Source organism: Danio rerio, chromosome 15 (assembly GCF_049306965.1).
Source record: "Danio rerio strain Tuebingen ecotype United States chromosome 15, GRCz12tu, whole genome shotgun sequence".
Classification (NCBI taxonomy): domain Eukaryota; kingdom Metazoa; phylum Chordata; class Actinopteri; order Cypriniformes; family Danionidae; genus Danio; species Danio rerio.
Window position 1 is genome coordinate 44,445,001 of NC_133190.1, and position 23,490 is coordinate 44,468,490.

At 39.6% G+C, this 23,490-nt stretch overlaps 4 protein-coding genes across 14 annotated transcripts in view; all 4 read right to left on the minus strand.

Moving 5' to 3' along the window:
- The window catches only part of ftr88 (finTRIM family, member 88), an 11,706-nt gene extending 6,428 nt beyond the window's left edge, over window positions 1–5,278 (minus strand). The window contains exons 1-3 of one of the 4 annotated variants that reach the window (XM_017351259.3): window positions 5,201–5,278; window positions 1,929–2,518; window positions 1,689–1,784 (exon numbers count right to left, since the gene is read on the minus strand). In XM_017351259.3, the coding sequence (XP_017206748.1) occupies window positions 1,689–1,784; window positions 1,929–2,501 (669 nt within the window). In that variant the 5' untranslated portion in view covers window positions 2,502–2,518; window positions 5,201–5,278. Of the gene's footprint in view, window positions 1–1,353; window positions 1,499–1,688; window positions 1,785–1,928; window positions 2,524–2,769; window positions 2,868–5,200 lie in introns of those variants that run through there. The other 3 variants (XM_073924035.1, XM_073924034.1, XM_073924036.1) reach the window with 3 other exon arrangements.
- Window positions 4,075–8,793, minus strand: ftr73 (finTRIM family, member 73). 2 transcript variants are annotated; one of them, XM_068213620.2, is made up of 8 exons: window positions 8,676–8,793; window positions 7,248–7,328; window positions 6,462–7,051; window positions 6,212–6,307; window positions 5,774–6,007; window positions 5,527–5,680; window positions 5,375–5,434; window positions 4,075–5,289 (listed from the first exon to the last, which is right to left on the minus strand). In XM_068213620.2, the coding sequence occupies exons 3-8, from the start codon at window positions 7,026–7,028 to the stop codon at window positions 4,739–4,741; spliced, it is 1,662 nt and encodes a 553-aa protein (XP_068069721.1). In that variant the 5' UTR covers window positions 7,029–7,051; window positions 7,248–7,328; window positions 8,676–8,793; the 3' UTR covers window positions 4,075–4,738. The 2 variants fall into 2 exon arrangements, with proteins under 2 accessions (XP_068069721.1, XP_017206746.1); XM_017351257.4 differs by lacking the exons at window positions 7,248–7,328; window positions 8,676–8,793 and having other exon boundaries at window positions 6,462–7,189.
- Window positions 8,794–9,949: 1,156 nt separating this feature from the next.
- Window positions 9,950–14,499, minus strand: ftr72 (finTRIM family, member 72). 2 transcript variants are annotated; one of them, XM_073923001.1, is made up of 7 exons: window positions 14,276–14,481; window positions 13,056–13,631; window positions 12,805–12,900; window positions 11,431–11,664; window positions 11,184–11,337; window positions 11,046–11,105; window positions 9,950–10,915 (listed from the first exon to the last, which is right to left on the minus strand). In XM_073923001.1, the coding sequence occupies exons 2-7, from the start codon at window positions 13,629–13,631 to the stop codon at window positions 10,383–10,385; spliced, it is 1,653 nt and encodes a 550-aa protein (XP_073779102.1). In that variant the 5' UTR covers window positions 14,276–14,481; the 3' UTR covers window positions 9,950–10,382. The 2 variants fall into 2 exon arrangements, with proteins under 2 accessions (XP_073779102.1, NP_001007388.2); NM_001007387.2 differs by having other exon boundaries at window positions 10,327–10,915; window positions 14,424–14,499.
- On the minus strand, window positions 14,004–23,488 carry ftr91 (finTRIM family, member 91). 6 transcript variants are annotated; one of them, XM_681577.10, is made up of 8 exons: window positions 23,245–23,488; window positions 22,688–22,744; window positions 19,968–20,538; window positions 19,710–19,805; window positions 16,424–16,657; window positions 16,170–16,323; window positions 16,037–16,096; window positions 14,004–15,954 (listed from the first exon to the last, which is right to left on the minus strand). In XM_681577.10, the coding sequence occupies exons 3-8, from the start codon at window positions 20,520–20,522 to the stop codon at window positions 15,440–15,442; spliced, it is 1,614 nt and encodes a 537-aa protein (XP_686669.1). In that variant the 5' UTR covers window positions 20,523–20,538; window positions 22,688–22,744; window positions 23,245–23,488; the 3' UTR covers window positions 14,004–15,439. The 6 variants fall into 6 exon arrangements, with proteins under 6 accessions (XP_686669.1, XP_073780142.1, XP_073780141.1 ...); XM_073924041.1 differs by having other exon boundaries at window positions 19,968–20,535; window positions 23,245–23,471; XM_073924040.1 differs by lacking the exon at window positions 23,245–23,488 and adding an exon at window positions 22,991–23,060.
- Between the last annotated feature and the right edge of the window lie 2 nt (window positions 23,489–23,490).

Here is a 23,490-nt window from a genome sequence, read left to right on the forward strand (position 1 = left end):
AACTAATAAATGAACAATAATAACGAAGTGTGCTCAAGTTATATCCAATCACACGTCCAAAACCTGACAGGTGGACAAACCTTAGCTTGTTTTTAAGAAAACAAATATAAACATGCATATAATAAATAAGACTAACGATAATAATAACAATATTATACACAAGCAAGTTGTAGTGAATGAGCTGAAAAAATAACCTAACATGAAGAAGGCATGAGGGCAATGGTATCTGGATGCAGCCTTTATGATGCAAGCTGAGACTGCATCACTCAGCGATGCAATGTCAGACACAATGCACTCAAATGGAGCTAGTGACGTCACTGTGACGGGTAGGGTTAGGGGTGGGGATAGGTGAGCCCATTAAAAAGCATTGGATGCAGCCCAGATGGCACTGCACCAGGTCTGCAGCCAGACCCATCTCCATGAGGGTGGTGTGTTGGAGCCATTTATGAGTTGCAATTTTCTTTCGCACCACTAGAGGGTGTATAAGGTATTTATGCTCTCCTCACGACAAGCTGAGAGATGTGTAGAAGGTCAAACAAACTTTTTGACCGGCATGGCTGTCAGAACGGGTTTATGTTTGTTTTGATGTTTACTTTTTTTAATTTTGACAAAATGGACAATAAATGGATTGGGAATATCCAACCTTTTTTGTAAAGGTATGGACGTTTCACCTTTTTATTGACCCGTTTAAACAACAAACGCGTCAGAACCAAGAACAAAATATTCGCATCTACACGGTGGTTTTTATATTTATATAGAAAGTAATAATTATTGTAACATTTTCATCCTTTAGTTATTTTTCATTTGTAAAGATATTAGTGTATCGCTGTACATCCTGCATATTTTAAGCAATGTGTAAGCGAGGCACAAAACTGACGTGCTCTGTGCTGAAAGCAAGTCTATTGCACAGTCTATTTTAGTTCCTCAAAATAGCAACGCACCAAAACTGTGCCTTAACGCACCTCTTTTCTAGACCAGAACATCCGTTAGACCACAAAGTGGCACAAATGGATTTGCTATTTAAATAATGGGGCGGAAAATTTGAAAATTAAGGTTGCGTTGGTCTGAAAATGGCAACCCGTTGCGGAAACACGTCTTGCGCCTTATTGCGTTGGGTGTATGATAGGGCCCTAACAAACAAGTTGGCCATTGTATTTAGACTGTTGCCAATTAAATGCAATGCCATCGTAGCTTGCATCTATGGCACCGACTGACCACTTTCCTCCTCCATGTTTCCTCTGTAGTTGATTACCACATCAGCGTCTCCAGACACACTCATCCTTCTACGTCATTAAACCGCAGAGAAGTACAGAATTGACGCAAGTTTAATGACATACAAAACAGAATGCCTACCTGTTTACATGACAGTCGCATTGTCACATCCAATTTATATCTGATTTATTTCCACATATGATGGAGGCCTGGCTGAAACCCATCTCTGAAAATCCGAATGCATGCGTTTTTTTCCGCGTTTACACGGTCATAAAACAGATCTGATCTGTGTCACATAAGAGCAAAAAATCGTAATTGGGTCACATTAGACTGGCAGTGTAAACAGGGCCTTATAGAACTTCTTTTCTGCATTATTTAGAGCATTAAATCCCACTGGTCACTACCTCCCTTTACAGATAGTTATACCTTTTAAACAGATGTTATTTTTAAATAAAAGAATACAGAAAGACACATACCTTAAGAAGTTTTGCAGCTTCACTAAGTTCCTGTTGACCTTTCTCTCGTTCCTGGATCAGCTTTAGACACGTCAGCTTCATCTCTTCTAACACTTTCTGAAAACATTAACATACAAAAACTCTTTTTCTGTCTAGTAAAGTGCATCATCACATGGTGATTTACAATGATGAGTCTTATAAATATATGTGATACACTAAAAATGCTAAATTTGTGAAAATTTTTATTATTTGCTGCATTACCTTTTTACTAGTCCATTCTGTATCCACATACACCACTTTGTGTCCTTTGTGATTATCGGTGCACATGCAACAAATGCACTGATGATCATCCTGACAGTAAATCTCCAGCGGTCTCCCATGACTGGGGCAGATGTTCTCCTGAATGTGTCTGGAGGCGTCCACTAGTTTGTGCTTCATAAACGCAGGAGACTCATAGTGAAGCTGCAGGTGAGTTTGGCAGAAGGAGGCCAAGCACTGCAGACAGGACTTTACAGCTCTGTTCTTCTCTGTAGTGCAAACATCACAGTCCACAGCAGCAGCAGCAGCAGCAGGCGTCTGTAGGGCCGTCTTCTGCAGCGTCTCCATCATCTCAGCTATCAGAGTGTTCTTCTTCAGTAGAGGTCTCTGACTGAAGCTCTCTCTGCATTGGGGACAGCGGTACGGCGGCCCCTGCTCCTTCAGGCTCCAGCAGTCAGTAATACAGCTCATACAGTAACTGTGTCCACAGGGAATCGTCACCGGCTCCTTCAGCGGATCCAAACACACTGGACAGCTGAACTGATCCACATACTGACTCGAGGATGATTCAGACATTTCTCCGCAGATAGAAACTGCTCTGCCAGAAGAAAATAATTAATGAAATATGAATCCACATGTAAATCATTTATAAAGAGCACATCTAAAAGTCTACCAAATGCTTAAGTTTTGTGTGTCAACGTAAAAGAATCGAAGCGCCACTTATTAAGATATAACGTGAAGACTGCAGGATTATTAAAAAAATAGTTACACTGATATTTAAATAATCTTTTTAAATGTTAGCAAAATGATATTGTTGAAAAAAAGTCAAATATTTCCTCCGTACAGCTTTAATCAAACTAAAGAGTGTGGATCTCAAAGCAACAACTCGAGTGGCAGAGAAATAAGTTTCGTTTCGTTTCTCTCGAATAGCAAACACTTCCTGGTTTTCAGCGCGCGCGCGTGTGTGTGTGTGTGTGTGCACTGTGCAGTGAGAGCGTATAGGCAAAATTTGAGCAGACGATCATAATTCATAAAACCATGACTTTGCAGTTTTGTTGTTCTTCACTCTGTACTTTGCTCAGAATTGCTACAAACTACATGCAGCTATATGTGAAACTCATAAATGGTTTCTACAAAAAAAAGTCTTTCAAAATTAATTCAATCGTGATCACAGATATGCATTCATGGGTATATTTTACTTTCAAAAGTAATATATTATATTTATATCTTAAAACGAGTCGAAAGGCCCACCATTTTGTCTCGTTTTAAGATTTTAATACATTACTTTTAAAAAGTAAAACGCCAAAATAACACAGCCATTTACATTACTTTCAATAAAAAGTAAACAAAAAGTAAACACAGGAGAGGGCAAACTCTTCAGCAGGATAGCGCTCCTTCTCATACTTAAGCCTTCACATTAAAGTTCCTGAAAGCAAAGAAGGCAAGGTGCTCCAGGATTAAACAGCCCAATCACCAGATATGAACACTATTGAGCATTGTCTGGGGTAAAATGGAGGAGGCACTGAAGATGAATCCAAAGAGTCTTGATGAACTCTGGGAGTCCTGCAGGAATGCTTTCTTTGTCGTTTCAGATGACTTTATTAATAAGTGATTTGAGTCATTGCAGAGATGTATGGATGCAGTCCTCCAAGATCATGATGGAGTCAGACACAATATTCATTCTGTTCACTGCAGCATGGCTTTATATTCTATACTGGACATTATTTCTGTTCAGTGACAAGACTTTTGTCTAAGCAAAGTCAGACCTTACTGTCCTAATTAAATAATTCAAAATCAAGGCATGATCATATTTTATTGTGGTAAAATAAGTGTAATGTAGAGGGCTTTGCCTTTCATATAAGCCAATTGTGATACCAAATGATCAACTAGAAGTCACGTTATTATTTGTAGTTCCTAAAACTTTGATAGGTGGCAAGACTTTTGTCAAGTAGTGTACATCTTTGAAATGAAGCAATAATTTTATTAACTTTCCAAAACCAATACATAAACAATTTTACCCTGACAGCGTGCGGTCTGATGACGAGATCCACCATAGATTCAGACATAGATTATTACAAGCTAAAGCAAATATGTCAAAATAGTATTTTCAAATGCCAAGACTACATAAGATGCAAAACCACTCTATTCATGAGCTGCATAATTATTTATTTATGTTACAATTGGAAGATTCTCTAGTGACTGCTGTAATTTCCTCGTTGGTGTTTAAGACATTAACATATTTTTGATCATCCAAATAACAGTTTGCATTTTGATTTAAATAAATATACAGTGCTCAGGATAAATGAGTCCGATCTCTGTTTTAAATTAATATATTCTCTAGCAGGGATGCCCAAACTAGGGCCTACAGCCCAAAGTTGGCCAATGGTAACTTTTGATTTGGCCCGCCATCCCATCTGAGAAGAGAGGGAGAATGTTGGGGCGAACGCCTTTAACAGGGATGGTCATAAACGTTTGTTTTTTTCATTGTTGAGAATAAACTGCCAACTATTCCAGCATACGTTTTATGCAGTGGATGAACTTCCAGCTGCAACCAAGTACTGGAAAACATCCATACACACCTATTCACACACATACGCTATGGCCAATTTGCTTTCTTCAATTCACCTATAGCACATGTGTTTGGACTGTGGGGGAAACCGGAGCAAACCCAGCCGAACACGAAAAGAACATGCAAACTCCACACAGAAATGCCAACAGACCCAGCTGGGATTTGAACCAGTGACCTTCTTGCTGTGAGGCAACAGTGCTAACCACTGAGCCAGCCCTACAGGAAGTGCATTTAAAACTATCAATTATGTTAATTCTTCCATCTGAGCTGTTCTTTTATCAAAGATTCTGACAGAAGAACCTTGTCCAATTATAAACGCAGGGTACAGCGGTTCAGTGAAGGTGGTCTGGACTTTATAAAGGAGAGTGTTCGTATCAGAAACACTGTAAAAGGACAGAATTCCTGCTCTGTGATCCAGATACACTCCAATTCTAGAGAAGCAACCAGCTTTAATACGCACTTGAACTTTATTACGTATGTAAGTGATATTCTGCTGTAAGCGGTTCAATCTCCAGGATACTTTATTGAAGCCTAGTTTACAGTCGTCGCTGTTTCCTTTCCGTCTAATTCCTCTGTAACAAACTGCTACACCCCATATGTCCCCGCTGCACTCGACCTCCCAATAACAGCGACCAGTCAAACCCTCTCTACACAAAATATAATGAAACCAATCAAAGCGTTGTGGATGATCAGGATATGGCTGGACCTCATCTGAAAATGAAACTTTCCTCTTCTCCTCAGACAGTTTGAGTTCTCTGTGTGCTGTGCTGGAATCCATTTGCAGTTTACAGTAATCTGTGAAGGATGAATGCACAGAAACGCAGATTTATAAAGTGTATTAGGATTATTTTCAAATATAGTGTGGAAAAAAAATACTTACATTGCAAAAAGTCGTGTTCAGACTTTGGTTGTGGAGTCTGTACAACATGAACATTTGACACTGAAACGTTCAGAAAAAACAACTGCACTGTTAATATTTAGTTCTGTGAATGATACATTCAGTTATTTTCGATGTAGAAGAAGCACTGAAACCTTCTCTGCTTATTGCATCTGTTTGCTGTTGACAGGCGTCCTCTAAAGCCTCTCTGAATGCTGAGATTGAAAGGTCTTTAAAAGACAGATGAGTGTGTGAAGTGAAGCTGGGAACATCTTTAAATGTGGGTAACACACACACAGACTCACAGCTCTGAAATGACACAAATACAGCACTGTTTGCTTTGGGAAAAGACTGAATCAGTGAGTTTAGTACACAAATGTGTGATGAAATGCCTTGTATCACCTTCAGACAGTGGATCTGGTCTTCAGTAGTGAGCAGTTTATCGATCTCTGCTTGTGTTTTTCTGAGTTGTGTCAGCTCTTGATGCAGATGTTGGTGAAGTTGCTCTGCTCGATCTGTCTCAGTCTTCTCCTGAGCTCTGATCTGCTCTTTAATCTCAGAGCGTTTCTTCTCCAGAGAGCAGATGAGCTCAGTGAACACCTTCTCCATCCTCTCCACCGCCTCGTCAGCTGAGCTCTGAAGATGGAGACACAAACATGTGATCACGCAGATCATGGCTGTCACACTGATAAACAATGATGCAGTAGATGCAATTTCTTTTCTTAATTCTGGTGCTGAATCTTACTGCACACCGTCTACCTGTATTGAAAAATCAAAAAGTGCACACTTTTTGTTTTAAACTAATTTATTTTTAATAAAAGAACACACAAAGATTCATACTTTTAGATTTTTTGTAGCTTTACTGAGGTCCTGCTGTCCTTTCTCTCGGTCCTTGATCAATTTTAGACACTTTAACTTCATCTCCTCTAACTCTTCCTAAAGATGATAACAAAAAAAAAGAATGTAAAAATAGTAAAAACAAACATTACGCCTTTTCAGTCTGGTGAACAGTGAAAATAACCACTTATAAACATGTAATGTAGTTGTTAGCTCCTACATTACTGAATATTCTTGCTAATAAAAGCATTACCTTTTTACTAGTCCATTCTGAATCCACAGACACCACACTGTGTCCTTTATGATTATCAGTGCACATGCAGCAAATACACTGATGATCATCCTGACAGTAAATCTCCAGCGGTCTCCCATGACTGGGGCAGATGTTCTCCTGAATGTGTCTGGAGGCGTCCACTAGTTTGTGCTTCATAAACGCAGGAGACTCATAGTGAAGCTGCAGGTGAGTTTGGCAGAAGGAGGCCAAGCACTGCAGACAGGACTTTACAGCTCTGTTCTTCTCTGTAGTGCAAACATCACAGTCCACAGCAGCAGCAGCAGGCGTCTGTAGGGCCGTCTTCTGCAGCGTCTCCATCATCTCAGCTATCAGAGTGTTCTTCTTCAGTAGAGGTCTCTGACTGAAGCTCTCTCTGCATTGGGGACAGCGGTACGGCGGCCCCTGCTCCTTCAGGCTCCAGCAGTCAGTAATACAGCTCATACAGTAACTGTGTCCACAGGGAATCGTCACCGGCTCCTTCAGCAGATCCAAACACACTGGACAGCTGAACTGATCTACATACTCACTTGAGGACGACTCAGACATCTTTGCAGATGCTTCAAAACAATCTGCCACATGTAAACACATGCAAACGCTTAATGAATAACCACATGTAAAATGTACTAAATTCTAACATCCAACATAAAAAATAATTAATGCATCAAGTAATAACATGACAGCAAGAGATTATAACACATAATTATCAAACAGTAACATTTAAATCGCTTTAAATGTCAGCAAAATGAGTTTATAAGATGTTCTTACCTGGTTTTACAGATCAAGTCAAATATTTCCTACATACAGCTTCGACCAAACTAGAAGAGTGTGGATCTTCAAGCAGAGACTCTAATGGCAGAGGAATAGGTTTCATTTCTCTGGAATTCCAATCCAAACACTCCCTGGTTTTTAGTTTGCATATGTGTGTGTGTGTGTGTGTGTGTGTGTGTGTGTGTGTGTGTGGAAAGCAAAGGTTAAGTCAGCAGACAATAATCATATAATTTACAAAACCATGACTATGTACTTTTAATGTTCGTTGCTCCTATTTTTAGGTTTAGAATCATATTGCTTTTTTTCATGCCAACACCAATCATCATACTGTCTAATAACATATAGAAAATGTTTCTACACTAAACAAAATATGGTATGTTGCTCTAACCTAGCCCTAGATTAAATATGGACAATACTGGGTTAATTTGGTTGGGTAGATATGATTGGGTTAATTTTTTTCCATTAAGTTTAAATGACACTTTTTAACCCCATGGTTAGGTTTGTTTTTTGGGTTAGATCAGGGGTGTCAAAGTCAGTATCTGGAGGGCCGCATACCCGCACAGTTTAGTTCCAACCCTGCTCTTACACACTTAAGTTGCGGTCACATTGGACTTTTCTCCCCATAGACTTCCATTCATATGCACGCGAATGCATCAGACAGGAAACGCAAGCTTGTGCGTCAAGTTTTGCAGATCGCTGCGTTGTAAAGTGTAAATTTGGTGAACTCTGACCTGCGAAATCGCATCACTTGACTGCGTGAGACCAATCGAGGATCAAAACATGACCTCTCTGGACAAAATTTTAAAACATGGACCAATCGCTTGCTTTTTTAAATGTCTAATTATCTTGTTTAATCCACCCCTTTTTGCAGCGCCGTAGACAGAATTTCACATGCACAAACTCTAGTGAGACCGCAGCATTGTTTAATCCTTGGTTTGGTGTGAGGCTGTGTCTGTAGTTTTATTTCTTCAGTTTCTAAAGCTGCGCTCACACTAGAGTTTAAGCTTGCGAAGTTCTGTCATATGGCGCTGCGAAAAGGGGCGAGATTAAACAAGATGATTAGACATTGTAGGAGCCATTTTTGTGTTGTAGTGATTTATGTTGTCCACTATGTGTCACTAGCTGAAAACTATAACTAAGGTGCCTGTGTAAAGGCTGATTTATACTTCTGCGTCAAACACCGGCGTAGGCTACGGCGCTGACGCATAGCCCTTCGCCGTGGCCATCGCCGTCACTGACGTGCACCTCTCAAAAATTGTAACTACACGTCGCAACAACGCGTAGCGCAAGCTCTGTGATTGGTCGGCTTGGTAGCGCTGACGAGTCTGGGCGGGACCGAAAGCCGCGCGAATGGCGTGAGCGATTGTTTACAAGTGTGGAGTCCCGTGAAGGAGCTCCGGATGGAAAGTTTTGTTTTGTGTTTACCTCATGGTTAAAGTTGTTGCACGTCCGCCGGTTCCTGCCTCAAAATGAGCGAGTTTGAGTCACTTGTACATCCAGGAAGTGATCAGAATAGCAAAACAGAAGCGAAGAAACTCGACACAGAGGAACATTTACACCTCACTGCCCACTAGCGTTTCGGAAGTGTTAATGCAGACCAACAGAGACAGCGCGCAGAAGTATAAATGCACAGCCACGCACGTTGCCTGCGCCGTGAGTTGCGCCGGTCACTTGACGCAGAAGTATAAACCAGGCTTAAGCGAGGAAGAGAGTCAGGTATGGGAAAGCACACGGTTTTTGATCGTGCCACAGAGTAACTTGTTTGCTAGCCAGAAAACAGCAGTGTTTAGATATGTGCTGTGTGTACATGGAGTGAATGTTATATTGACATGATAAAGAAGAAAGGAGAAGCAAAGATTGAGGCTTTGTTTAATTCACCTGCACAAATAAAGACATTCTGCTTAAAAACAACTTTAGCATGCATGGACTCTGATTGCACGCGTGAAATACGTGCTCACCCCCATTTCTGGTGATAACAGCAATGGAAGGCTGTTATAGACATAAAAACGAAGCAAGCGAGCGATTGGTCCATATTTAAAATTTCAGTTCAGAGAGGTCATGTTTATGATCCTCAATTGGATTAAGTCAAGTGATGGGATTTCGCAGGTCAGAGTTAACCAAGCTTGAACTTTCCAATGCAACGAACTGCAAACTTGATGCACGGCCTTGCATTTCCGGGCTGTCGCATTTGTGTGCGTATGAATGGAAGTTTATATGGAGAAAAGTGCAGTGTGACCGGGGCTTTACCTGTAGGTTTCAATCAAGCCTGAAGGACTCAATTAGTTTGATCAGGTGTGTTTAATTAGGGTTAAAGCTAAACTGTTCAGAGCTGTGGCCCTCCAGGAACTCAGTTTGACACCTGTGGGTTAGATCAACCCAGCTTTTATAAATGTATGTAACTTGAACACAGCCATGTGAGTAAAATTATTAAAGTGATGAATTCTACTACTGCTAGATTTAAACATATCAGATTTTTTTCTTGCTTTTAAAAGGATATTTTTAAATAATTCCTTTTTGATCTCACACACTTGTAAAGCTATCTGTAGGGGATTTCTCATAGACATAATGATTTTAATACTATAGAAACTCTATATTCTATCCCCACAACCCCTAAACCCAACACTCAAAGAAAACTGCATGTTTACAGTAGGTAATCCTCTGTGATTTATGAGCCGTTTTCCTCATGGGAAACAAACAAATGTCACCACAGGCTTTTTATTGTCAATGTAGTCATATACAAAGAACATTATATACATGTGCGATGAGATTAAGTGCCTCTCACTACTTAATGCAAACATGTAAATATATTCTCAAATATATCTAAATAAGGGGTGTTATGGTGGTGTAATGGGTAGCACGATTGCCTCACAGCAAGAAGGTCGCTGGTTCGAGCCTCGGCTGGGTCAGTTGGCATTTCTGTGTTGAGTTTGCATGTTTTCCCTGTGTTCGTGTGGGTTTCCCTTTGGGCACTCCGGTTTCTCCACAAGTTCAAAGAAAAGTGGTTGGTGTAACTTTAAATTCTGTTTTATAATCATTTTTGAAATAGCAATTTAATGAATATGGTTATTTAATTGGCTTTTTAATCTGAGAATTAATTTATTTGGACAATTAGTCAGATGATGACTCCTGGTCTTAAAGACATTTTCTCTGCTCAATGATCCTGATAGAACCTTCCAGAAGCCCAAACGCAGGGTACAGCGGTTCAGTGAAGCTGGTCTGGACTCTGTGAAGGAGGGTCATTGTGTCAGAGATGCTGTAAAAGGACAAAATTCCTGCTCTGTGGTCCAGAAACACTCCTATTCTAGAGGAATCAAAAACAGGGACTGAGACTACTTCACTGTCATGTTTAAAAAATACATTCTCTTTAAAACAGCTCAATCTCCAAGACTGCTTGTTGTAGCCAAGTCTAGAGTCATCAGTGTTTCCTTTACGACTGATTCCTTTGTAAGAAACTGCAACAGCCCATTTTTTGCCACTACACTCAACCTCCCAATAACAGCGACCAGTCAATCCCTCCTTACACAAGACATTACAGTATACAGCAAACCGCTCTGGATGATCAGGATATTGCTGGTCTGTATCTGAATATGATATTCTCCTGTTTTCTTCTGACAGGATGAGATTTTTGTGTGCAGTGTTTGGATCCAGATGAGGCTGATAGAAATCTGATGAATGGACAAAAACAAATACTGAATAAATTGACTACAGAATGGTCAAATTGTAACAGATAATATCCATTGTAATTAGCAATTAATGCATTTTGCCTTAAAAAAAAAAAAAAACTGTTTAACTTACAACACAAAAATTGGTTGTACGTCATTGGTTCTGGAGGCTTTACAACATGAACATTTGACACTAAAAAAAAAAAAACAAGATTATTAGTTGGTTTATCATACGAATTATAAATTATATTAAATTTCAAGGCATTCAGACCTTCTTGAGAAAATGTGTCTGTTTGCTGTCGACAGGCATCCTCTAAAGCTTCTCTGAATGCTGAGATTGAAAGGTCTTTAAAAGACAGATGAGTGTGTGAAGTGAAGCTGGGAACATCTTCAAATGTGGGTAAAACACACACAGACTCACAGCTCTGAAATGACACAAATACAGCACTGTTTGCTTTGGGAAAAGACTGAATCAGTGAGTTTAGTACACAAATGTGTGATGAAATGCCTTGCATCACCTTCAGACAGTGGATGTGGTCTTCAGTAGTGAGCAGTTTGTGGATCTCTGCTTGTGTTTTTCTGAGTTGTGTCAGCTCTTGATGCAGATGTTGGTGAAGTTGCTCTGCTCGATCTGTCTCGGTCTTCTCCTGAGCTCTGATCTGCTCTTTAATCTCAGAGCGTTTCTTCTCCAGAGAGCAGATGAGCTCAGTGAACACCTTTTCCATCCTCTCCACCGCCTCCTCGGCTGAACTCTGGAGATATAGACACAAACATGTGATCATCATGTGGAGTATTGATGTGATAGTAATACTGAAAAAGAATGCAGTTTATGTTAATGCTGTTTTTTGGCAGATTGCTCAAAATAAGCAAACACTAGTCACTACAGATATAGAAATTTTTTTCTCAATGTCAACTTGTATCGAAAATTACATAAATATATACAGTGCATCCGGAAAGTATTCATAGCAATTAACTTAGCTGCATTCATCTTTCCCTCTATCCTGACTAGTCTTCCGGTTCCTGCTGCTGAAAAACATCCCCACAGCATGATGCTGCCACCACCATGCTTCACTGTAGGGACAGTTTTAGCCTGGTGATGAGCGGTGGCTGGCTTTCTCCAAACGTAACACCTGGCATTCACTCTAAAAAGTTTAATTTTAGTCTCATCAGATGAGAGAATTTTGTTTCGTAATAGTCTTGAGAGTCCTACAGATGCCTTTTGGCAAATTTAAGTGGCTTCCGTCTTGCCACTCTACCATACAGGCCTGATTGGTGGTTTGCTGCACAGATGGTTGTCTTTATGTAAGGTTCTCCTCTCTCAACAGAAGAACACTGGAGCTCAGACAGAGTGACATCAGGTTATTGATCAGAAATTCTTCTGTAACCTTCCCCAGCCTTGTGCCTCGACACAATCCTGTCTCGGAGGTCTACAGACAATTCCTTTGTCTTCATGCTTGGTTTGTGCTTTGACATGCACTGTCAACCCTGGGACCTTATATTGACAGGTGTATGCCTTTTTAAATCATGTCCAATCAACTGAATTTACCACAGGTCAACTCCAATTAAGCTGCTGAAACGTCTCAAGAATGATTAGTAGAAACAGAATGTACCTGAGCTCAATTTAGAGCTTCACGGCAAAGGCTGTTAATACTGATGTACATGTGACTTTTCAGCTTTTTTATTTTTGATAAATTTGAAACAATTTCAAAAAATCTTTTTCACATTGTCATTATGGGGTGTTGTGTGTAGAATTTTGTGGAAATAAATTAATTTAATCTATTTTGGAATAAGGCTTAACAAAGAATTTGTGGAAAAAGTTATGAATACATACTGGATGCAGTGTAGTTATGCTCCAAAAACATTTTAATTACAGTATACCTAAAGTTACATACTTTTAGATGCTTCGTAGCTGTCCTGAGTTGCCGCTGTCCTTTCTCTCGCTCCTTGATCAGCTTTACACACGTCAGATTCATCTCCTCTAACACATTCTGAAAACGTTTTACAAAAAGATAAAAAGATAAAAAAAAAAAAAAAAAATCAACAAAAAATATATAACAGTTTGTAACACCTGGGTGTTAACTAATAAACATGCAATTTGTTTGTATACTTTAAATACTTAATGCTTTGTTGATAAAAGCATTACCTTTTTACTAGTCCATTCTGAATCCACAGACACCACACTGTGGGTTTTATGACTGTCAACCATGCACAGATAACAAATGCACTGATGATCATCCTGACAGTAAATCTCCAGCGGTCTCCCATGACTGGGGCAGATGTTCTCCTGAATGTGTCTGGAGGCGTCCACTAGTTTGTGCTTCATAAACGCAGGAGACTCATAGTGAAGCTGCAGGTGAGTTTGGCAGAAGGAGGCCAAGCACTGCAGACAGGACTTTACAGCTCTGTTCTTCTCTGTAGTGCAAACATCACAGTCCACAGCAGCAGCAGCAGCAGCAGGCGTCTGTAAGGCCGTCTTCTGCAGCGTCTCCATCATCTCAGCTATCAGAGTGTTCTTCTTCAGTAGAGGTCTCTGACTGAAGCTCTCTCTGCATTGAGGACAGCGGTACGGCGGCCCCTGCTCCTTCAGGCTCCAGCAGTCAGTAATACAGCTCATACAGTAACTGTGTCCACAGGGAATCGTCACCGGCTCCTTCAGCAGATCCAAACACACTGGACAGCTGAACTGATCCACATACTGACTCGAGGACGACTCAGACATCTTTTGGCCATGTTTTCATGTTTTTGTTCATTGAAAAAAAAAAGTACTTCGGTAAGAAAAGTGACATTTTTATGACAAAAACAGTACATATTATAGCAGTCAACCTAAAAAGATGTTCACTTTAGCTTATTTATTATGTAAAGTAGATGGCGGTTATATATGAATCCAGCACAACTTGTATTTAGCAACTAAAGAGAAGTGTTTTAGTCATGATCATGACTGAAATGTTTACATTTTCAAGGAATTGCTGATATGTACAGGGAGAAAAAAAAACATTAGGCAACTAAACATCTTGTACGTAGACTACTTGCTAGCAATTGTTTCATTATTTAAAATGTTTATTAAAATTAACTATGATTTTACTACCGCAAATATGGAATACAACTTTATTTAAAACCAGGTTTTACTACAAAGGCAATATTTGGAGTAGGCCTGCAGTAAACACAGAATAAAGCTACCACAGTTTTCACAGATAACCATAAAATAACGTATTTTTACCAAAACATTTGTAGTAGAACTACCGTTACTACAAAATTATGACCACAGGGCTTCATAGCAAAATAAAACCATAACAGTAGTCGGCAGGAAAGAGTTTATGTTTTCCAAAACAGAAACAAAGTGACCCGAAAACAGACCACACTCACCACGTTATTCAGGTCGGCTCGACTTATTACCGTAACACTGTATATAGATATTATACAAAACAAAGTGGTTATAAATAACGTTACGAGATTAAAAACGCAATCTCAAGAGATCTTTCTTCAAAGCAGACAGGTTCGGATGAGCTCTTACCTCGACAGCAGAAATGAAATGTTATTGCTTTTACAGGTTTGCCAAATTGACCAGCAGGGCAGATCTAAAAGCTGACGGTATGACGAAATAAGTTTCATTTCTTCTGAACTCAAAACGTCCTCGTTTTCAGCGTTGTTATGCCCTCTACTGGTACAATGAATAAAAATCAATCATATTATTTTATTAGCCCCATTGATCAGATATAATTCAAGCTGTAGCACATAATCTTCTATAGCCTTTTTACCTCATTGTGGTTTTGGCATGAAAAAAGCTATTGAAGAAAATGTACTACAGCTTTGTAATATCTGATCAATGTGGCTAATATATGCGGTTGGTTTTGATTCATTGCAAAATCATTATACACATCAAAAATATGTAGATTATTCAACTGAATTAGCCTATAAACAAAATGACAGAACCACAGTTAAAGAAATCCATCTGAATGGCACATTTTCTAAATTACACATACTGTAGGCACATTTTACTCAAGAGATGTTTGGACAGTAACAGACATAACTTTAAAATGCCTGAACTTAAGCCTACAGGTTATTAATAATTAAGATATTTGAAATGTAGCCTACATTCAATTTCCAGCATAATTCAATTATGGTTCAAAGAATAAGCATTTCTAATATAAAACATTTAAAACATCATGCCATTGAAGGTTGGCTGAAGTAAAGATAGCAAATCTTGCATTACATTTCACATATAAAGATAAAAACAACCACTGTGAAAGGTAAAAAAAAAAAGCATTTTGTTACCATATTAAAACCCTAAATATCCAACATGATAATCTACATCTACAAAAATGAGGTCATTTAACCTCAGCATTTATGATTAATGAGAGAATCACCATTTAATACATTTGTTAACATGCAATTGAGTGAATATTTGTACTGTACTGTACTGTACTGAACATACATAAACTACATGTTGATCTTTGGCATTTGTGAATAGTTCAGGTAATTCATTACATAAACTGTGTTTTTTTTATTTGGTATTTTTTTAACTGTCCTTTATTCTATGATTTTGACTGACGACCCAGACCCAGAATAAAACGCAGGGTACAGTGGTTCAGTGAAGGTGGTCTGGACTCTGTGAAGGAGGGTCATTGTGTCAGAGACACTGTAAAAAGACAGCATTCCTGCTTTGTGATCCAGATACACTCCAATTCTAGAAGCAGGAGGAAGACGGACATGTGCTTTACCATGTATGAAACTGAAATTCTGCAGATAATAGCCCAGTCTCCAGGAAATCTTGTTGAAGCCCAGTTTACAGTCATCACTGACTCCTTTACGACTGATTCCTCTATAACAAACTGCTACTGCCCAGTATTTGCCACTACACTCAACCTCCCAGTAACAGCGGCCAGTCAAACCCTCTCTACACAAGACATGGCAGTATCCATCAAACCGCTCTGGGTGATCAGGATATTTCTGGTCTTTATCCGAACATGATACTTTCTTGTTGTCTTCTGTCACTTTGAGGTTTTTGTGCGCAGTGTTTCGATCCAGATGAATCTGACAAAAGTCTGAGGAGAAACAGACAAAATCACAGTGTAACAAACCACTGGTGGCTATTTTTTACATAATGTCTATCTGCCTTCAACTTACACTGCAAAAAATCATTTTGAGTCTTTAGGTCTGGAGGCTTTACAACATGAATGTTTGACACTGAAGAGACAAAACAGTATCATTAATTTCCTGCTGAGTGTAAACAAAAATTCACCAATCAAAACATGCAAACCTTCTCTGCTTATTGCATCTGTTTGCTGTTGACAGGCGTCCTCTAAAGCCTCTCTGAATGCTGAGAATGAAAGGTCTTTAAAAGACAGATGAGTGTGTGAAGTGAAGCTGGGAACGTCTTCAAATGTGGGTAAAACACACACAGACTCACAGCTCTGAAATGACACAAACATTTTTGAGTTGAATAAGAGAGAACAAGTATGTACCTTTGCTTTCATATGGAACATTCTCATTAAAATGACTACTACTAATGACCTTCAGACAGTGGATCTGGTCTTCAGTAGTGAGCAGTTTATCGATCTCTGCTTGTGTTTTTCTGAGTTGTGTCAGCTCTTGATGCAGATGTTGGTGAAGTTGCTCTGCTCGATCTGTCTCCGTCTTCTCCTGAGCTCTGATCTGCTCTTTAATCTCAGAGCGTTTCTTCTCCAGAGAGCAGATGAGCTCAGTGAACACCTTCTCCATCTTCTCCACCGCCTCATCTGCTGAACTCTGAAGGTGGAGACACAAACATGTGATGATCATGCAGATTGTTTGACATAATAAATGTTATTTTGCCAACCCCAGTCAAATTCAGGTTTTGAGAAATCGCCAACAAATGCCTGAAATCACAGGCACATCGCTGCTCGTGCACGTGAGTGACAATCACACAGTATGAACTAAAGACGTGATCTGAGAGAATCACCGATGAGTCGCCGATGCCTGTGAGATATTTGGCATGCTAAATATCTGGAGCTGTCAGCGATTCAAGTCATGCCGTGTGAATTGAGTTTTCACTGAAAATAACATCAGCCATCGCCTACAGCCAATGAGAGAACAGCTTACTTGTGTGTGCGTGTGTGTATACCTGCTGCAGGCCAGCGTGAGGCTGGGGGAGAAGTTAAAAGCGCTCTTTTTCGGTTTATTTGGACCCACGAAATGGAGGAAAAACTAGTGGAGGTCTGACAGGACTCAGGAGCAACCATGTCTGTTTGACATTTCATACAGAAAGAAATTAGTTTATTATCAACGTTGAGGAGAAATGGCTAATTCTCGCTTCTTTCTCATTATGTAGTTAATAACAAAAGATATACTACGTGTTTTTGGCTGTGAGACGCAGTTTGCACGAAGTTGTCGGCGATTCTTCCTATAGTGAAGTCATGCAATGGGAATGTCCCTGTCGCCGATACATCTTGCAGTGTAAACAAAGCAGCGACGAAACGCTAGCCCAGATAGTCATGCAGTGTGAAAACATCTGTGACACGACTACTTTGAAAATCATGCAGTCTGAACTCGGCATTAGAGTTAAGGTACGCATTCACCTTGAGAACCTCATCTCTGTTCACAAACACAATGACTTCAGTTTTCTCTTTGTTTAACTAAAGAAAGTTTTGGCACATTCAACTGTTCATTTCATCAATGCACTGTCAGAGGGCTGTAGTCATTTGGCAATAAGGCTGACTAGATCTGAGTGTCATCAACAAAACTGTGGTAGGAGATGTGGTTATTTCTCATTATTTGGCTCAGTGGGAGCATATAATGAATGAACAGGAGAGATGCCAGAATTGAACCTTGTAGGACTTCACATGTCATGGGTGTCCACCTTGACCTATGCTCACCTATAGACAAAATAGTGGCTTGTAAACATTCAGGATGCGCGCGCATCAAGGTGGAGTGCTAGCATTTAGCATTTACCTTCCTGCAGAATTCAGTCCCAACCCTGATCAAACACACCTGAACCAATTCATAGTACCTAAAGCAGCACTTGATAATTACAAACAGGTGTGTTTGGTCAGCGTTGCAACTGAAATGAGCAGGAAGGTAGCTCTCCAGGAACAGGGTTGGTGACCCCTGGTCTAACAGATCCATTTGTTATAGCACCCTCCCAATGGATATTGGATAAGACGAAATGACCAAGCATCCAGCCTGAAATATACAACTATCTCATTAAAACTCTAAGTGATTTAACAAGAGAAAAGTTAAAGGCCTACAAGTCTTTGGATGCCTACAATGTTGTTCAGTGTGGTCATGTGCAAGAAATAAAGTTCCATGATTACCAGATTCAAAACTTTGTAGTTCTAAAAACCGAGGTTCTGCCTAGCCAAAGACAAGGAAAGAAGATGACAAGGAAAGAAGAGATGTACAAGGTCTGGGTAATCATCAACAAGCAAAACAACTGCATTCCAGGCATCCCAAGTCTCCCGGAAGTTGCACACCCCTCTCTCCACCGCATCCCTACTAGCTCTTCAGCTACGTCTCCCGCAACTGACCCCCACAGCTATTCAAGTACATCGCATGCAACTCATCCCCACCGCTCTTCAGGTATGTTGCGTTGCGCGCAACTTCCACCGCTCTTTGGGTACATCTCACAGGCACACGCTCCCCATCTCAGATACATCGCTCACTACACCGCCCCCCCCCCCTCTTCAAGCTCCCACTATCCCGCTACCTCCCGCAAATCTATTCTGTATCCCCCGGAAATGACTTTTTCGAACTTGGGATGTCTGGCATTCTGACAGCGAACTGCACCTGTACGGCAGGGTATGTGAACTTACATTTGTACATTCCATTCTAAGCATTCAGTGTCCGCAGTTTAATTCACCGTATTTACCTGTTTTCATTGAAATCATTGCTGCAATCAGAAACGAGTAATGTGTATGATTCAGCATAGCGTGAACTTAAATGATATGACATGCAGAGTCGAGCATTTTTAATTAGGTCCTCACTCCATTCAGCTCTTCTAATGGCTGTTAGCCAAAGACATCTGCAGTTGGCATTAAAAGCAGTGTGGTGTACGGTAAAGTTTTCTATTGTTGGACTTTCGATCCTACCGCAAAACACATGTTTGCTATCTTTTTTTGCAACCGGTATGCGCGGTTGAAAACGTGTGACGTCATGTATGACATAGGTTGGTAATTACCCTATTGACCTTATTCTAAAATGCGGAAGTGCGCCTGTTTTCGCGATTGTCTTAGAACTTCCGATTAAGTCGCCTATGGGAGAAATGACTAGGAATAATAAACGGCAAAAAACGGTCAAACTACTTGCTCTACAAACAAATGTTTGCATGACTATACAGACCAAATAAAATAATATAACAAGGAAATATCAGTTTGAAACATCAAACAGCCAAACGAGCAGTTTTTAATGTCTAAAAATGAATGGAAGTGAATGAGACTGGAAGTCTCATGCCAAAAAGATTCAAATGGCTGCGCCCGTTCTTGGCGAAGAATAAGGTGAATACTGACATAGTAACCTTTTCCTTCAAGGTAAGATCTGAACCAATTGAATAAAAAAAAAAATCTTTATTTTTATAACCAACATGGTCCTTTAATACAGTGTTTCTCAACCACGTTCCTGGAGGACCACCAGCTCCGCACATTTTCCTGGTCTCCTTAACCAAACACACCTGATTCAGATCATCAGCTCATTAGTAGAGACTAAAAGACCTGTAATGTGTGCGAGACAAACGAGACATCCAAAACATGCAGTGTTAGTGGTCCTCCAGGAATGTGGTTGAGAAACACTGCTTTAATACATCTAAAGAATGCTTAAATAGACATACTTTAAAAAGCTTCATGGCAATGCTGAGCTCCTGCCAACCTCTCTGCCGCTCCTTGATCAACGTTTGACATTTCAACTTCATCTCCTTTAACTTGTTCTGCGGACGTAAAGAAATTAATAGGCAAAAAACGAACAAGTCAGGCAAAGGGGTTTTTACAAGGTGAATTGAAATGACAGCTTTTAAATATATGTAAATTCATTAAAAAAAGAGTTAATATTGTTAATACAATATTTGTATCGCTGACATTTAAATACACACCTTTTTATTGATCAATTCTGCCTCCACAGACACCACACGGTGTCCTTTATGGCTGTCAATCATGCACAAATAACAGATACACTGATGATCATCCTGACAGTAAATATCCTGAGGTTTTTTATGGTTGGGGCAAATGTGTCTGGAGGCTTCGACTAGTTTGTGGTTCATAAATGCAGGTGATTTGTAGTGAAGCTGCAGGTGAGTTTGGCAGAAGGAGGCCCAGCACTGCAGACAGGACTTTACAGCTCTGTTCTTCTCTGTAGTGCAAACATCACAGTCCACAGCAGCAGCAGGCGTCTGTAGGGCCGTCTTCTGCAGCGTCTCCATCATCTCAGCTATCAGAGTGTTCTTCTTTAGTAGAGGTTTCTGTCTGAAGATCTCTCTGCATTGGGGACAGCGGTACGGCGGCCCCTGCTCCTTCAGACTCCAGCAGTCAGTAATACAGCTCATACAGTAACTGTGTCCACAGGGAATCGTCACCGGCTGCTTCAGTGGATCCAAACACACCGAACAGCTGAACTGATCCTTTTGTTGACTCAGCATGGATTCAGCCATTTTGAAATTTCTACTGCTGAAACAAACAAACAAAAATAAACAAAAACAAGATCAATACCTTACAATTTTCTATTCATGGATAAGCTTAAAACATAACTAGTGATCATTTTAAAGTCCACAAGAATCGGAATCTTCAACAATTGTGTTATTTCAAATTGTGACATAGTTCCTAGAGAAATGGAATATTAAATTTTAAAAAAGTGGGCGTGGCTTGTTTTTTCTACTGCGAGGTGATTGGATGTAGCAAATTAGGCGTTTCAAGTTGTGTCCTTGGGAGATCACAACCGTTGAAAGCGTTGTAAGTAAAGAACAGGGGGTATGGCATCTCTTTGGGAGATCCTAACAGGTATATATGTGAAGACCGGGGCTGGCGGGCACGCCGTTGCAAAACCGCCCAAATTTTCAATTACCCGCCTTTGTCATTTTTTACCCGCAAAAACAAACTCAAAACCACCCAATCTGGCAACACTGCCACTCACTGGAACCCAAGTGCCTCTGCAGCGAGCAGTGTCTCTCAAAACTGACCGTTGATGAGGCGTGGTATATCCGCTTGTTAAGTGGTGACGTGTTTGTGACGTATGTATACTGTTTCTGGGTCTAAGCCGCCATTCGAGTGGAGAAATCATTCGTTTATGATCACGTTTTATTCATATCACACATTAAAGTTAATTTTATATAAAATCATAGTGTACACAACAATCTCTGGGCTTGCTGCATAACAAATACCAAAAATTTAACAATTTATAAAAAAATGTATCACTTTCTGGCCATCGGATATTAGGCATGGACATATATACTGCGATCGTGATTTTGTGAAAAATCATCGTCATCATTAATCGTGAAAGCCTCAAATCACTTTGTAAATGTTTATTATTACCATTTCATGAGTCTCCCCATTCAGTTGAATAGAGCACTTGGACCCGGAAGCCGCTTCGCGTGACGTCACACTTAACAAGCGGATTAGCCACGCCCAATACCTCAAACCGACGTAATCTGAGAATAGACCTTTTACGCAAAAAACGGAAGTACGTCAACAACGTGTAAACCCAGTTCCGGTATGAGTTTTTTGGCGGAGAAAAGGCAGCTAGAGTGTTTTCGGCGAGCCTGAGTTGTCTTCCGAAGTTAATTAAATAAGTAATTAAAAACATGCAATTAAAATAGGGGAGAGCGGGGCAGAACCTAACACAGGGCCAGTTGTAACACACTTGTTTTAAATACTTCCACACATGCTAGTATGATAAAACTTTGTGTATTTACTAGATGTCACAGCAATAAATTGTTTCATTATTAAAAAAAATATTTTATTTTATTAGTTGAGTTTCGTGAACAGCTTATATTATTAACATTAATTTGTTCAGGTAGATATGCATAACGGTACACACAGGTGACTAGCGTTAGCTAAATACACTATGAACAATCTTAACTGCATTAAAACTATGCCCTTCCTCTCTTCGGATCGACTGTATCCATTTAGGTTTCAGGTTTGGAACCACAGGAAAGAATGAAATAAAAGGTAGGGCTGTTTTTGGTTAGAAGACCAACAGCCTGGAACACAACAGAAACTGCGATTCTTCGACTTTGCCATTTTCAAATCTGCCGCTATGATAACAGGAAGTTCTAATGCACTACATTGACGTATTTCCGTTCGAAAAATGCGGAAGTGCGTAAAAGGTCTATTTAACTAAGCACAAACAGGAAGTGCCTTCTCTGATTTAAATGAAACATTAGAAAGACATTTTTTTTTCTTAAAAACATGCACAGATGAATTGTTCAGCACAAAACTAGCAATGTAAGCTAACAAAATCATATGGTTAGTTTTGATTTCATTTGTAGCCTGTTTAAGAGCACATCTGCAAAGCCATTGGCAAAATCCAAATGAAAACTGAAAGCTCTTCTCCTCTGTGAGCACTTTACCACATCTTAAAAACGAACAAAACATTTAGCTTCTGTAGCGTTTTTTTATAACAATGTCAGGTTTACAGCACTTGTTATTGCATTTGAAATGCTTAATGTGCCTGCCTTATTTGTGATAAATTATTCTATATATGTCTAAATGACTAAACATGTTAATCATAACATACATTTACTACAGTTTACATATTAACATTTACAGTTTCTTTTACCATCACTGACAAACCAATAAAAGTTAATACAAAATGTCTTACCTCCTTTCCTTGCGTTTCTGTTCGTGTAGATTATGCAGCAGTACACACCTGTGAATGCTGAAAGGGAGTTAAGTTTTGTTTCATAAGAATCCCCCCACACAGCCTTTTAAGTTTTGTGGGGAGAAAAAAACTCGCCCGAGCATGAAAGTGAAAGTAATGCTGGATAATGTGAAGGAAGTGACTTCTAAAACATATAAAAAAGTCCAACTCTCCACATGTAGCCTACTTTTTTTTTAAATATTAAATTTAATTAAATTATTTTTTTAAAATATGTCCTGTCCTATCCTAATAATATTTGCTTACCAAAACGTTCAAGAATTGTTAGTTTAGTTTTCCAGAACATTTATCATTGATTAGCCAGGAAATGGGGATTGATGGATTAGGCTATGGTATCTGTAACGTTACAGTTTACTGTGACATACGACATGACTCAGCACTTTAATTTCCAAGCTTTAATTCCATTTGGTCCATAAACGTCTCTGTTTAACACATTTATAAGCATTTTTTTATAAAAAGATGGAGAAACGAATCACTTTAACCAATTGACCGTTATTCACCTCAGGTGTTGCCAGAAGTAGCTGACTGATTCCAGCCCACAAACTATCCAAAACCCGCCAATATGCAAAAACAACCGCCCAAAAATCTAGAGCAGTGTTGCCAGATTGGAAATGTCAAAGTATCGTACTAGAACCTGAAAATTATCGCATTTAGAGGAAAATTACCACAATATACGTTAATAAAAAATTTAGACATACTGGGAAAGTTTAAACGCCACCTCCGAGTCGCTGTCCTGCGTGTGTTGC

What these genes read in the sequence shown, in the direction of transcription:
- ftr73 (XM_017351257.4), bottom strand. Translation starts at nt 7,070, where the DNA reads ATGTGTTTACATGTGGCAGATTGTTTTGAAGCATCTGCAAAGATGTCT. An exon ending in AAGCTACAAAAAATCTAAAA is followed by an intron (nt 6,008 to 6,211) that starts GTATGAATCTTT and finishes CTCCATCTTCAG; the next exon opens with AGCTCAGCTGACGAGGCGGT. An exon ending in ACCAGATCCACTGTCTGAAG is followed by an intron (nt 5,681 to 5,773) that starts GTGATACAAGGC and finishes GTGTCATTTCAG; the next exon opens with AGCTGTGAGTCTGTGTGTGT.
- ftr72 (XM_073923001.1), bottom strand. Translation starts at nt 13,631, where the DNA reads ATGTCTGAGTCGTCCTCGAGTCAGTATGTGGATCAGTTCAGCTGTCCA. An exon ending in ACCACATCCACTGTCTGAAG is followed by an intron (nt 11,338 to 11,430) that starts GTGATGCAAGGC and finishes GTGTCATTTCAG; the next exon opens with AGCTGTGAGTCTGTGTGTGT. An exon ending in AGACACATTTTCTCAAGAAG is followed by an intron (nt 11,106 to 11,183) that starts GTCTGAATGCCT and finishes TTTTTTTTTTAG; the next exon opens with TGTCAAATGTTCATGTTGTA.
- ftr91 (XM_681577.10), bottom strand. Translation starts at nt 20,522, where the DNA reads ATGGCTGAATCCATGCTGAGTCAACAAAAGGATCAGTTCAGCTGTTCG. An exon ending in ACCAGATCCACTGTCTGAAG is followed by an intron (nt 16,324 to 16,423) that starts GTCATTAGTAGT and finishes GTGTCATTTCAG; the next exon opens with AGCTGTGAGTCTGTGTGTGT. An exon ending in AGATGCAATAAGCAGAGAAG is followed by an intron (nt 16,097 to 16,169) that starts GTTTGCATGTTT and finishes TTGTCTCTTCAG; the next exon opens with TGTCAAACATTCATGTTGTA.